This window comes from Quercus suber, unplaced genomic scaffold (assembly GCF_002906115.3).
Source record: "Quercus suber isolate HL8 unplaced genomic scaffold, Cork oak 2.0 scaffold_387, whole genome shotgun sequence".
In the NCBI taxonomy this organism is placed as follows: domain Eukaryota; kingdom Viridiplantae; phylum Streptophyta; class Magnoliopsida; order Fagales; family Fagaceae; genus Quercus; species Quercus suber.
The window spans coordinates 71,344-83,716 of NW_027069839.1; the positions used below are offsets into that span (position 1 = coordinate 71,344).

General features: G+C 35.3%; 1 protein-coding gene across 1 annotated transcript; it reads right to left on the reverse strand.

Moving 5' to 3' along the window:
- Positions 1 to 8,152: 8,152 nt before the first annotated feature.
- On the reverse strand, positions 8,153 to 11,467 carry LOC112008532 (small ribosomal subunit protein uS3y). The gene is made up of 6 exons (XM_024040860.2): positions 11,325 to 11,467; positions 11,067 to 11,214; positions 10,587 to 10,758; positions 9,044 to 9,098; positions 8,837 to 8,968; positions 8,153 to 8,657 (listed from the first exon to the last, which is right to left on the reverse strand). Exons 1-6 carry the CDS (start codon positions 11,352 to 11,354, stop codon positions 8,496 to 8,498), a joined length of 699 nt encoding a protein of 232 aa, XP_023896628.1. The 5' UTR covers positions 11,355 to 11,467; the 3' UTR covers positions 8,153 to 8,495.
- Between the last annotated feature and the right edge of the window lie 906 nt (positions 11,468 to 12,373).

Below are 12,373 nucleotides of genomic sequence, written 5' to 3' on the forward strand. Positions count from 1 at the left end.
TAATTTTTTAGGTTTAGGGTGTATTTTGGTAATTGTTAGGTTTTGGGGGTATTTCGATCATTTTTTTAGGTTTTTGGGGTATTTTGGTCATTGTTTTAGGTTTTGGGGTTATTTTAGTCATTTTTTAGGTCTTGGTGTATTTCAATAATTTTTTAGGTTTCAGGGTATTTTGGTAATTTTTTAGATTTCAGGGGTATTTCAGTCATTTTTTAGGTTTAGAGGGTATTTTGGTAATTTTTTAGGTTTAGGGTGTATTTTGGTAATTCTTAGGTTTCGAGTGTATTTCGGTCATTTTTTATGTTTTGGGGGTATTTTAGTCATTTTTTAGGTTTCAGGGGGGTATTTTAGTCATTTTTTAGATTTCAGGGTATTTCGGTCATTTTTTAAGTTTAGGGGGTATTTTGGTAATTTTATGGGTTTTGGAGGTATTCAGTCATCTTTTAGGTTACAGAGTAATTTGGTAATTTTTTTAGGTTTCGGGGTTATTTTAGTAATTTTATAGGTTTCAGAGGTATTTTGGTAATTTTTTCGGTTTCGGGGGTATTTTAGTCATTTTTTGGGTTTTGGAGGTATTTTGGTAATTTTTTTGGATTTTGGGGGTATTTTGGTCATTTTTAGGTTTTGGGGTATTTTGGTCATTTTCTGGGTTTTGGGAGTATTTTGGTCATTTTTAGGTTTTGGGGGTATTTTGTTCATTTTTTAGGTTTTGGGGGTATTTTGGTCATTTTTTGAGTTTCAGGAGTATTTTGGTCATTTTTAAGTTTCAGGGGTATTTTGGTCATTTTTTGGTAATTTTTAGGTTTTGGGGGTATTTTGGTAATTTTTAGGTTTTGGGAGGTATTTTGGTCATTTTTTGGGTTTTAGAGATATTTTGGTCATTTTTTGGGTTTTGGGGGTATTTTGGTAATTTTTAGATTTTGGGGGTATTTTGTTCATTTTTTAGGTTTTGGGGGTATTTTGGTCGTTTTTTGGGTTTCATGGGGTATTTTGGTAATTTTTAGGTTTTTGGGGTATTTTGGTCATTTTCTGGGTTCTGGGGGGTATTTTGGTAATTTTTTGGATTTTGGGAGTATTTTGGTCTTTTATTAAGTTTCAATGGTATTTTGGTCATTTTTTAGAAATTTAGATTTTATGTTGTTTATTTAAATTTTAGATGGGTTTAGTGGGTATTAGTGGATTTATCCATTTAGATCCATCTAATTAAATAACCAAATGGGTCTTTACCCATTTAACCCAAATATTAAATGGGTTGGGTTAAGACTTATCCAAATAAGGTGGGTAATGGGTGGGTTTATGGATATGGGTAAAAATTGCCACCCCTACAAGTACCCAGTGTTTGGTACATGTGCTTGGGAGCATTATTATTAAGAAGATTACTCTTTAGTGACAGGGGAGAGAGGGACCAGCAAAGCGGAAATAATAGCAATATAGTTTTCCATGATATGGACCAGTGCATTGCATCCAATTAATATATGGGTTCCTTGACTTGAGTCGAGAGACGAGATTAATCAATGGAAATATATGCTAATGCTCTATTGGACTAGTCTATATATGCTTTGTTAATGGGAGGGATTTGGGATTTGATTTTGGTTTGTGTGCGATCGAGCTTGGAATTTTCTGATCATGCTACATCAACATTCGACTGGAGAATCAGCCCGACTAAGTAATGGCACGCTTCTTAATTCCTCAGTAAAAGTAAAAGGAGATTATTCAACCACAAAAAAGGAGATAGATGATGCCCTTACTCTGTTTATGTCACTTATTGTCATGTGCCTTGAAGTAGATGATGATGCATCATGCATATCATTGGAAAGCTGCGTAGACTATGCATTTGGATAAACCCAATAAATCGTGGTCATATTATTTATATTAAAAAAAAAAAAAAAAAAACTAGGAATATGTTTATAACCTCATGGTGATAACCTGGTGAAGAAATTTTATAGGCCAAAATAAAAATGGATACGGTAACTCTGCTCCCGAATGCAAATTCCTCCAAGTGGCAAAGGATTTCATCAAATTTTATATATTTGAATATATAAACAAATGGCACTATAATTTATTTTTTTGGAGTTTGAACTTTGAACCATAGCCCTAAGAAAAGAATTTAGGATTTATTAGTGGACAACACAATATATGATATTCAAATCCATTTTGTGTGTTGAAAGTAGAAAGGCGTGGTCAAACCATTTTCTGAATAATGTGGAAAAGGTGGTGCATGATGAATGAAGTCGACTAAACCCACTATCACATCAACCCCCAAATAAAGAAGATAAGGCATATGCTTGAACATTATTTTTGTTTACGTAAAGAGATTAAAATGGACAAATTCCAAGCTCACAAACAAAGCAATCCCTCCCATCCCAAACCCCCACTCATCCTCCCCACTTTCTCCCACCCACGTAACAAAAGGAGAAAATTATTCAGTGATTTCGAAAAACAAAGATCATCCATTTGACCTCGTACCCCTGTGCAATACAAGGGTGGCGCATCATTATATTTAATGGCCGACATATGTTCGATATACCAAACAATTATACTAACATCTAATACAAAATCTTATGTAACATTCCTGTCATGTATTTGTAAGATTTATATTAAGTGTGTTCAATTCGTGTCGTGTTAGCTAGTACGATTAATAAATAAATTGTGCTCTCAGTTATTAGCAAAAATAAAAAATAAATTGTGTTAAAATTGAAGGATTTTATTTTGAGTATTAAATGAGTTGCGTTCTTGTTGACCCATATAATCAAATGCTTCTAACTCAACACAATATGCCCATTTATTTCTTTCTCATGAAAGTTGGGGTTCTCTCTTATGTAAACAAGTGTTCTATCTATTGGTTGGTTGACAAATTAAGGTGACTTATTCTCCCAAATATAGCGGACATAGATTAGTATATATTAATGCAAAATGGTGGACGGGGATCTGGTAGAAGGATTGCAAAAACATGAAGTTGACCATGGATGAAGAAGATGATATTGTAATTATGGGGGAGAAGAGGGCGTCAATTACCACACTTTGTCATTGATGTGGTCATTTAGAGCGTTCCCATCAAGACTTTCAAAAAATTTAGCATTTACCATCTCAAAACTTATATTTATAACATATAACACACCACTTTACAATGTCCCTTACATCAAAACTTCTATTTTTTTAACACTTCATTTAAATATTCTTTCTTTATTATTTTTTATTCATTTTTTTTTATTATTTCTCACTCTCCCTCTATCTCTCTCTCCCACTGTCTTTCCATCTTTCTCAACCCGGTGAAGCTCCTCCCTCCCTCTAATATTTGCTCTCAAAACCTCCATGGCCTAAGCTTTTCAAGCTCATCACCGATAAACCATGGCCATAGCCACAGCCATAACCTCAACCCCCAACCACCAAAAAAAAAAAAAAATCCACAGCACAAACCAAGAAGCTTCTCCCTCTCTCTGATATTTGCTTTCAAAACGTCCATGGCCTAAGCTTTTCAAGCTCATCACCTCTAACCACGGCCACAGCCACAGCCACCACCACCAACCACAACCTCAACCTCCAACCACCAAAAAAAAAAAACTCACGACACAAACCGCAGCGAAAACCTACCACAAAACCGCCACAAAACCCACCACCCCAGCAACCCTGATCCTTACTTCAACCCCGATCTTCAACCCATGGCCTCAACCAACTCAACCCACGGTCTCAACCAACCTTAACCACCGTTGGACCCAGACCCACTTGCAGTCATCAAGACCCATCAGACCCACTAGAGGGAGAATCTGAGAAAGAGAGATGGGAGAGAATGAGAATGAGAGAGTGAGAGTGATAGTGATAGTCTAAAGAGAGAGAAAGAAAAAATATTAAAAAAAGATAGCAGCTTGCTACAGTGCAGTCTCAAAAATAAGAGCACACTGTAGCAGTATTGTAAATTTTTTACAATATACCAGTTTTGATGGGGTGTGTGTTTTGGGGTTCAACTGCTAAAAAATAGGATTTATAGCATTTAGGAGGCTTAATGAGAATGCTCTTAGGGGCTTTAAAAATAGTTTTCAGTTTTTAAAAACTAAAAATGATGGATCTCACTATTAAATCATATGTTTGGTAATAGAATTGTGAATATGGTGGGTTCCAGTTAGCTCAACTAGTAAAGTCTCTGATAGTTGTATAAGAGATCTGGGGTTCAATCCCCGCTTACACCAAAAATTGATTGGTGTCTTAGTCTGATGATAAAAAGCTATCACCAGGAGCGGACGTCATAGGTTGAAACTCTCTCTCAAAAAAAAAAAAGAATTGTGAATATGGTTTTCAAAATAGTGTTAAAAATATGTATTTTGAAAACAGTTTTCAATGGCATTATGGTCATTTAAAATATGTATTTTGCAAACCACAATATTGTCTGTCTATTGTTGATGTCTATTGGAGCAAACCATGACATTTTCCAGCTTCTCTCTCATTAATCTCTTTTGGTTTTATCCAAAATTTTCTCTTGCCAAGGAGCAAACCACAATATTGTCTTTGTGCATTGTTGATGTCTATTGGAGCAAACCATGACATTTTCTAGCTCCTCTCTCATTAATCTCTTTCGGTTTTACCCAAAATTTGTTGCAATTTATTTTGTGATATATCTTATGAACGTATGTGAAAAGTTTGGATGATTGATGATAGATTTTGGTACTTTGATTTGTCATGGTGGTGTTTTTTATACTTCTCTTTCCTTTTGTATGGTTTGCAAAGGAAGAAGAAATGAAAAGAAAAACATATGATTTTTACTTTCATGACCACTTAAGTGTGAGATAGATATTAAAATCCTTGGCATATATACAAATTTTGGGCCATGAGAAGTCAAACATGGAAGGCCCCACTTCTTTTCTTCACTTTTTCGCTTGATTTTCAAGTGAATTGTGAATGGTTGATGGTGTCTATTTGGTGACATAAAAAAACTGCAAAAAAATCAGTAGCTTTTTATTATTTCCTGTAAACAATTTCCAAAACTATTTTCTAAATGAATGTCCTTATGGCATTCGTTAACAAAATCATTAATTCAAATATCTAACTTCTAGATTTTCGACAATAAGCTAGCTTTTAACGTTTTGTCCCACATTATGTAAATAAGCTATTGGAAATAAGTTGTACCCAATGCACACTAATGCCTTCCCTTCTCTCCTATCAACCAAACAGTGAAAACCCAACCCTTTCCTTCATGCTTCTCTTTATATCACCCTTTCCTTCATGTTCCTCTTCTTTCCATCTTTCTCAACGTTGAAAGTGTGATAATTGAAATGCCTCTATATAGAAGAACCTTTGAGACTTATACTTCCACACAAGTTACCAACTTTCGTGTATCGCATGGCTTTTTTAGTTAAAAAGGAAGACAAGTGGTATTCTTTGTTGTCATAAGGATATTGAACTTTTGATAAGTTAAGGGTCTGTTTAGTTCGAAAGATTTTAGAAAGATAGAAAAAATAAGAGAGAAAAGTGGAGAGAAATATTTTTATGGATGTTTGGTTGGAGAGAGGAGAGAAAGGAAAATTGGTGGGACCTATTGGTCCGTTTGGATTGAGAAAGAGCGAGGAGGAGTAGAGTAAAGTAAAATTGGCCCAAAATTAACCTATTTTCAACCAACTCTACTCTATTCTCTTCCATTCCCTCTCCTTTCAATCAAAACAGGCACTAGGTGCTTTCTCCCTAGTAGGGTTGTCCAACCGGTTGGATGACTCGACCAAACCGACCGAACCTGCCCAAACCAAAGCCCAACGGTCGGTTCCAGATACTTAAGTCTGTCAAATGTGGGTCTAACTATTACAAAAACCGAAGTTTCGGTTGGAGTGACGATTTAAAAGTTTGAAAACCGTAGCAACCAACCCGACCAAAATTACTGCTCCATCTGTAGTTTTAATTTCACTTTCACATGGGTGGGTAAGTTTCTCCATGATGGAATATACTTTTGTGTTTTGTCATGTCAGTAGGCAGTAGCTATTCACCACAAATTAACTATAAAAAAGGTTTTGTTATGTCAATAGCTATTCAATGTCAATAGCTTTTCAAAATTAACTATAAAAAAATTGTTTGAAGCAATGTTAGTAGGCAGTAGCTATTCACGTTACTTTGAACTTTGAATCAATGTTAGACAGTAGCTATTCACGTGAGCATTAATGACTTTGTCCTATTGTAGTTGTTGGGCCATCGCCTCCTCGATCTCGCCTTTCCACAAATCTTGATCTCGTCGTCGACCTAAACCCAGACCCAGACCCATCGCTCTCTCTTCCTCGATCTCTTAGTTTTTTTTTTTTTTTTAATTTGATTGTTATCGTTGTTGTGGTGGTGTGGTAGTGATGTTTTGGTGGTTGGGGCTTTTGATTGCTGGAATTTGCTGCCGGAATTTGTTGTGGAATTGGCTGTGATTTTGAAATTTTTTGTAATAAAATTTGTTTGGATGCTGAGAAAATAGCTGAGAAAATGTGAAAAATTGTAGAAAAATAGCATTTTCATAATAGAACCAAACACATGAAAATATTTTCTGCAACAATTTTTATAATACAACCAAACACTTTAAAATATTTTTCTTTCCTGAAAATAACATTTCCGGAAAATAGGCTATTTTCCGGAAATTATTTTACGTGAACCAAACGGATCCTTAATAACCAAATGAAAACAATAATATTAATGGCTCCATATTCATAGTCCCAATCTCATAATTTCTCTTTAAAGTTCAAATCGTAGCTTGACTTTTCCTTACCATCCATGACCATTGTCAACGAGTTTCGCTTCCTATTTTGTCGATGAGTTTCGCTTCCTATTTGTTAACATGTGTTGTGTGTTCTCTCTCTCAAGTATGATTTCAAAATCTCATTTTTCTTTTTATCTTCTCTCATTTCTCTCCTCATCTCCGATCCAAGCTCGTAATATTTTTTTTTTGCCATTTCAAGCTCTTTCTTTGGTTGATTTTTCCCTCTCTTTTTGTTCTTTTCCTTCAAACTGATCACCCAATGAATCCGACCCGCCAAACCGAAGAACCAAGACAAACGGTTTCATCCAACCATTCAGTTGACAACAGATGAGAAATCTGTTCACCCGACCTGAGCAAGTCGAGTGACAGTTTGACCCCAAATCTGATTCGGATGACCCGTGAACAGCCCTACTCCCTGGGCCCACCAAAAATCCAATCTATCCAATTTGGAGAGAAAATGAGAGAGAAAAAAGAGCTTTATTACAAAGGACAATTTTGACCCTTTTTCACCCAACCCTTTTTTTTTTTTTTTTTTTTTTTTTTTTTTATGGGATTTTTTTTTTCTTTTTCTTTTTCTTTTTTATTATTTTACTTTAACTAATGTAATTAATCACGTTTTATATATATATATAAAATAAATATGGAGATATAAGTTAAAATAAAGTAATAATTATATTGTCACTTCCAGAATGTGTCCAATTATTTCTTATATACTATGTAATTGGGACATAAAAATAAATTAATACAATATACATTTTTCCATCCTCTCACTTTTCTTCTCAACAAAACAAATGATTTTTCCATCTCTCCACATTTCCATCCTCCCAAGTCCCAACCAAACACATATGAGAAAGCTAAATCTCTTCTATTTTCTCACTTTTCTATCACTTCCTCATTTTCTACCCTCGCTTCACCTCTCCAAATAACTAAACAGACCCTAAATGCTGAACACTCTGGACAATTTATGGGCCATTTGGTGCCAAAGAATCAGGTCATTAGTTAAAGGGCAATCACCTTTTGCACCTATTATGCTAGAGAATTGGGATAGCTAAAATCGTGTTAATGGTAGCGATGCATATCTCTAATTGGAGTAAAAACGTTATTTCAACTTGAGCAAAACTGTGTAGTTCAAAAGTGTAGTTCCTAACTAGCATATTTGTTTTTGTTCATGATCATTGACATTGTAGTGGCACTTAGGGAGACAATTTTTGTAACGAAATCTCTACACAAAAGAGGTTTTTTTGCAGGTTTGCTACCATGTGCCTCAAGGAGGCAATGAGTTTGACCTTATGCTCAGGCTAATCCTTGATATAGCCACTCAGCAGGGATTTTTGTAGACTTGGAAAATACATGATATGAAATTTGTGGTGGACAAAATGTCATAATTCAACATTAAGGGCACATAGTTAGGAATTTCTTGTGATTGTTAATGGTGAAAATATATTTGACATCAAAATATTCTGTAAAATAGCATTTTGGGACAATCTACAATCTGGCCTTACTATAAGTAAGGCCATGCAAAATACCAAGGCATCAAAGCCAACTACCCATAATGTCCTTCCCCCACCCCAAGAAGAATCCGACTAAATAGCAAGGAAAATTAATCACCAAGATTAACTCCTCTTACCATGAAAACAAAATTGAAGTCAGCAGAACTAAAATCTGAAAACCCTGACAAGAAAGCTTCTTCAAAGTATCTAGTATTCTCAAGCCCGGAAATAGAATAAAACAAAAAGCTATGATAAGGGAAAACATGAAAGTTGTGCAGAAACATCCATTTCTGGTTTTATGCTACTGGAAGTTCTGAGGGTGTCGACACAATTGCAGGAGTGTACTCCTCTTCCTTGGGAGTGTGGATGGTGACTAGATCAGGCAATGGTGTAGTTGGCCCCATCTTTCCCTTAGGATCCCAGTCAAGCATGATCTTGACCTTAATACCGAGTACACCCTATAATCATTAAAAAGAGAGGAAAAGATAACACATCAGTAATATAAATTATTATTAATCTTGTAAAAAAGCATAGCCTGACCCAAGAAAATAAACAAACCAAATTATGGAAAATCTTCAGCAGCTGCTATCAAATCAAGCACCATAATTAAAATATAGAAGCTAGCAATGAGACTGACCTGTCTAAGAAGAACGTGTCTCACAGCTGAGTCAATGTACTCTTTGACAGGTTGACCAGAGGATATCATGTAACCATCCTTGAACTTCATTGACTTGGCACGCTGAGCTCGGAGCTTTCCACTGACTATGACCTGAGTGAAGATTTAAGTAAATTAAAATTAATTCCAAAAAGAAACACACCTACAGGAAAAAAAATCCTGACATACCTCACATCCCTTTGCCCCATTCTCCATGACAAATCTCAAGACACCATAGCAAGCCCTAAAACATGAGAAATCCACGCCCAAAATACATCAGGAACAAATATATGCTTCAAAAGAAAGGCCAATAACCAGATTTTTTAACCAGTATGAACAGAAAATTGGGGTGAGGCCCAAGTACACAGGCCTCACAGGGAGTATACTACGAACAGTTAAACGAACAGAATCAATAAAGAAGGAAGACAAATGAGCTTGTTGTCACTTGAATAGTATTGCCACAGGCTACGACCTAAGTTGAATTATCAAACATTCATAAATAATCATCTTCAATTACTTTCACATGGTGTTCCAACTTCCAAAAGGGATGATAATAGAACATCAACAAAAGACTTTGACAACCCATCAGACAATTGCCTATCCATAAACTACAGAAAAATTTGCAATGACCAGCCACAACACCACAAATTAACTACATTTCAATAAAGGTAACCGCGCAAATAACAATAGGAAAAAAAGATGTGGAATGTGGGAGGGTTTTCCAAACTCCAAGCACCTTGATAATGGCACAAGAAGCCTGACTAACTCCAAGATCTTTAATGTGAGCATTGATATGGAACCCCTAGGCTCATGTGGCAAGGCAAAGAGGGAAAACAATGCTAGTAAGTAAGGGCCTGGATTGTGAGGCACGCAACATACACATAACGGAAGAACCAAAAGAATTTCACAGGTACTTAATATAAATTACCGAAAAGATTAGAAGAATAGGGGGTACATTGTACAGGTGAACAGTATCTGTATAACTACGATATGCATATGAAGGTCTTTTTTTGTTTTTGTTTTTAATTTAGTCATTGTGTACGTAAGTCAACTTTGAGCAATTTCAATGTTTAACCCCATCTTAATGAAAATCTCCAATACTAAGAATTTCAGAATAGCTAATAGGGAAGAATGGCAACAATGCAGTACAAATTATAAAATAAGGAAACCTAAAAATATATTGAAAATGGAAAGAGACACAAGATGAAAATAATATTTATTTTAGGTGAGAAAATTGAGATTTACAGTTTCAAAAAATCACACTACCATATAAGATTAAATGCTACAATCTACAAATATATGCAACGATTGTTAAAGGAAAAACACATCTAAGTATTCCTTCCCACCTTAAAGAATGAATGTCCAATCATCAAAATATTTTCCATCCACCCTTAGTCCAAGGGAATATGAAATCCATGCCTTGGCTTAAACAGAAAGATGGAACCATAAAATATAGTCATCCTCAGACACAAGGCAGGTATTCATTAGTAACCTACTTGCTGTAAAGATGACCTGAATATGTAAGATTAGTGAGGCATAAGAAAAGAACAACCGCATTATCAAACAAGTTAAATGCACAAGAAAGCATATTCAATTAACAAGAAGCTAATAAAAATAGCTATTATATCAAATGTATGAAGAAAAAAAAAGACACATTAAACACCCACAAAAATAACTACATTATTTTTTTTTAAAGCTCATTAGAAAGACAATGAGAATGATTTTAATGTACCTTCGGACAGCAAGGCCACCAAGAAGCTTGTAGCGTAGAGACTCAGCCTGAGCAATGGCACAGAGACCCCTGTTGTTAACCTTCTCAGCATAGAGCTCCACACTGTTCTCTGGGAACTTGAATCGTTTCTGAACAACAGAAGTCAGCTCCCTAATTCTTCTTCCCTTTTCACCTGATAAACCAACCAACCAAACCATTGTATTGAATTTGAGTTCCATAGATGACAGGGCCATGTAATTGTACCTTGGAATATAGTATAATCAAATAGGCATAATTTTTTATAATCCAAATAGGCATAATTAGGACACTAAGTTGGTTGCTTTTCCCTAAATCTTCTATCAGCCGATACCTAACATATATATGCATGAAAAACTATAAGATCGATGCCCAATTGACTATGAGATAGTCCTAAAATATTTTAAACTTTCAACGAATTTACCCAGCAAGCAAGCAAGAAAGAGAGTGTATTATAGATGATACCAAGAACATTCTGAGTACGAGTGGCCCTGATAATGATCTCAGTGCGCATCGGAGTGACCCTAACTTCGACGCCGGAGTAGCCATCCTCAGCAAGCTCTCTGGTCAGAACCTCATTAAGCTCCGCGAAGAACACCCCATCGGCGACGAACTGTAACACACACCGATATACTAATAATTAGTAGAGTTGATTGATGACGATCTGGATATTCTATCCGATTTTGAGAGTAGAAGACAGGAGAGGAGAGGAGACGCATTGACCTTTCGCTTCTTGCTCATCTGGGTTGCCATGATTCGATTCAGAAATGAAAACACCAACACTGGGTCGCTACTGAGGAGGAGGACGCGTCTACTAGTTCGCGGAACCCTAGCTGCTGCTGCTGCAAGACAACACAACAAACGAGGTTTTCTTATATATATGACTGATTCATAAGGAAGTGTGATCTGACGGTCGAGGATGTTGTCATGTTCTTTTCACGGATAGGATCAAAATTCAAAACTTCTATTTTAGACCTTCAATATTGCCATGACAAAACGGGTAGGTCGGGCTCGGATTGGGATCGAGTCCATCCAGTTTGAAATAACAAGGGTCTTGCAACGTCTTCAATAGCATGCTCTCACTGGAAATAGGTCTAGTTGGCACATATTTTTCATAGGATAAAGTTTAGCTACAAAATTGATTGTAGCCTTAAGCTACAAACTCAGTTAATAAAATAAATATTATTACATATTTTGAAAATTTAACCATTAAATTACATATTCTTTACGCTCTTAATGCACATGTCAATTTTTGTGTCAATCGGATATAAATATATTATATTTTATGCATAATTTTAAATTACAAAAACTTGTAATTTAAAAATTTATTGATGACATAGCTATTGATTTTTAATTTTTTTGAAATTTTGCAAACATGGAGGATATAAATATATTTATGAAATCCAATTTCATAAATATATACTTTAGTCTTACTAAAGTGGTTAGACCTAACACTCTGAATAACAAACTCATTAAACTTATCTCAAGGAAATACTTTATATCTCCGTTTAGAGATTATGAATTCCATCTTGAGAATACATGTTCTATCAACACTAAATGTGGCTGCCCAACATACTGAGGTTTTGACCATTACTATAGATCTCACTCCTGATATATCAAAGCAACCTACACCTCATGATCAGGTCCATTATTCTCTCAGGATTAAGAGTTCATGCAAATACAAGTCGTGAGATTTATTATTCATATGACAGTCCTTAGGAAAATAATAAATCTCACAGCGGTTCAGTTCAATATGTCTTAACTCTTAAAAT

What these genes read in the sequence shown, in the direction of transcription:
- LOC112008532 (XM_024040860.2), bottom strand. Translation starts at nt 11,354, where the DNA reads ATGGCAACCCAGATGAGCAAGAAGCGAAAG. An exon ending in GGTGGCCTTGCTGTCCGAAG is followed by an intron (nt 9,099 to 10,586) that starts GTACATTAAAAT and finishes CTCATGTTTTAG; the next exon opens with GGCTTGCTATGGTGTCTTGA. An exon ending in GACACGTTCTTCTTAGACAG is followed by an intron (nt 8,658 to 8,836) that starts GTCAGTCTCATT and finishes TAATGATTATAG; the next exon opens with GGTGTACTCGGTATTAAGGT.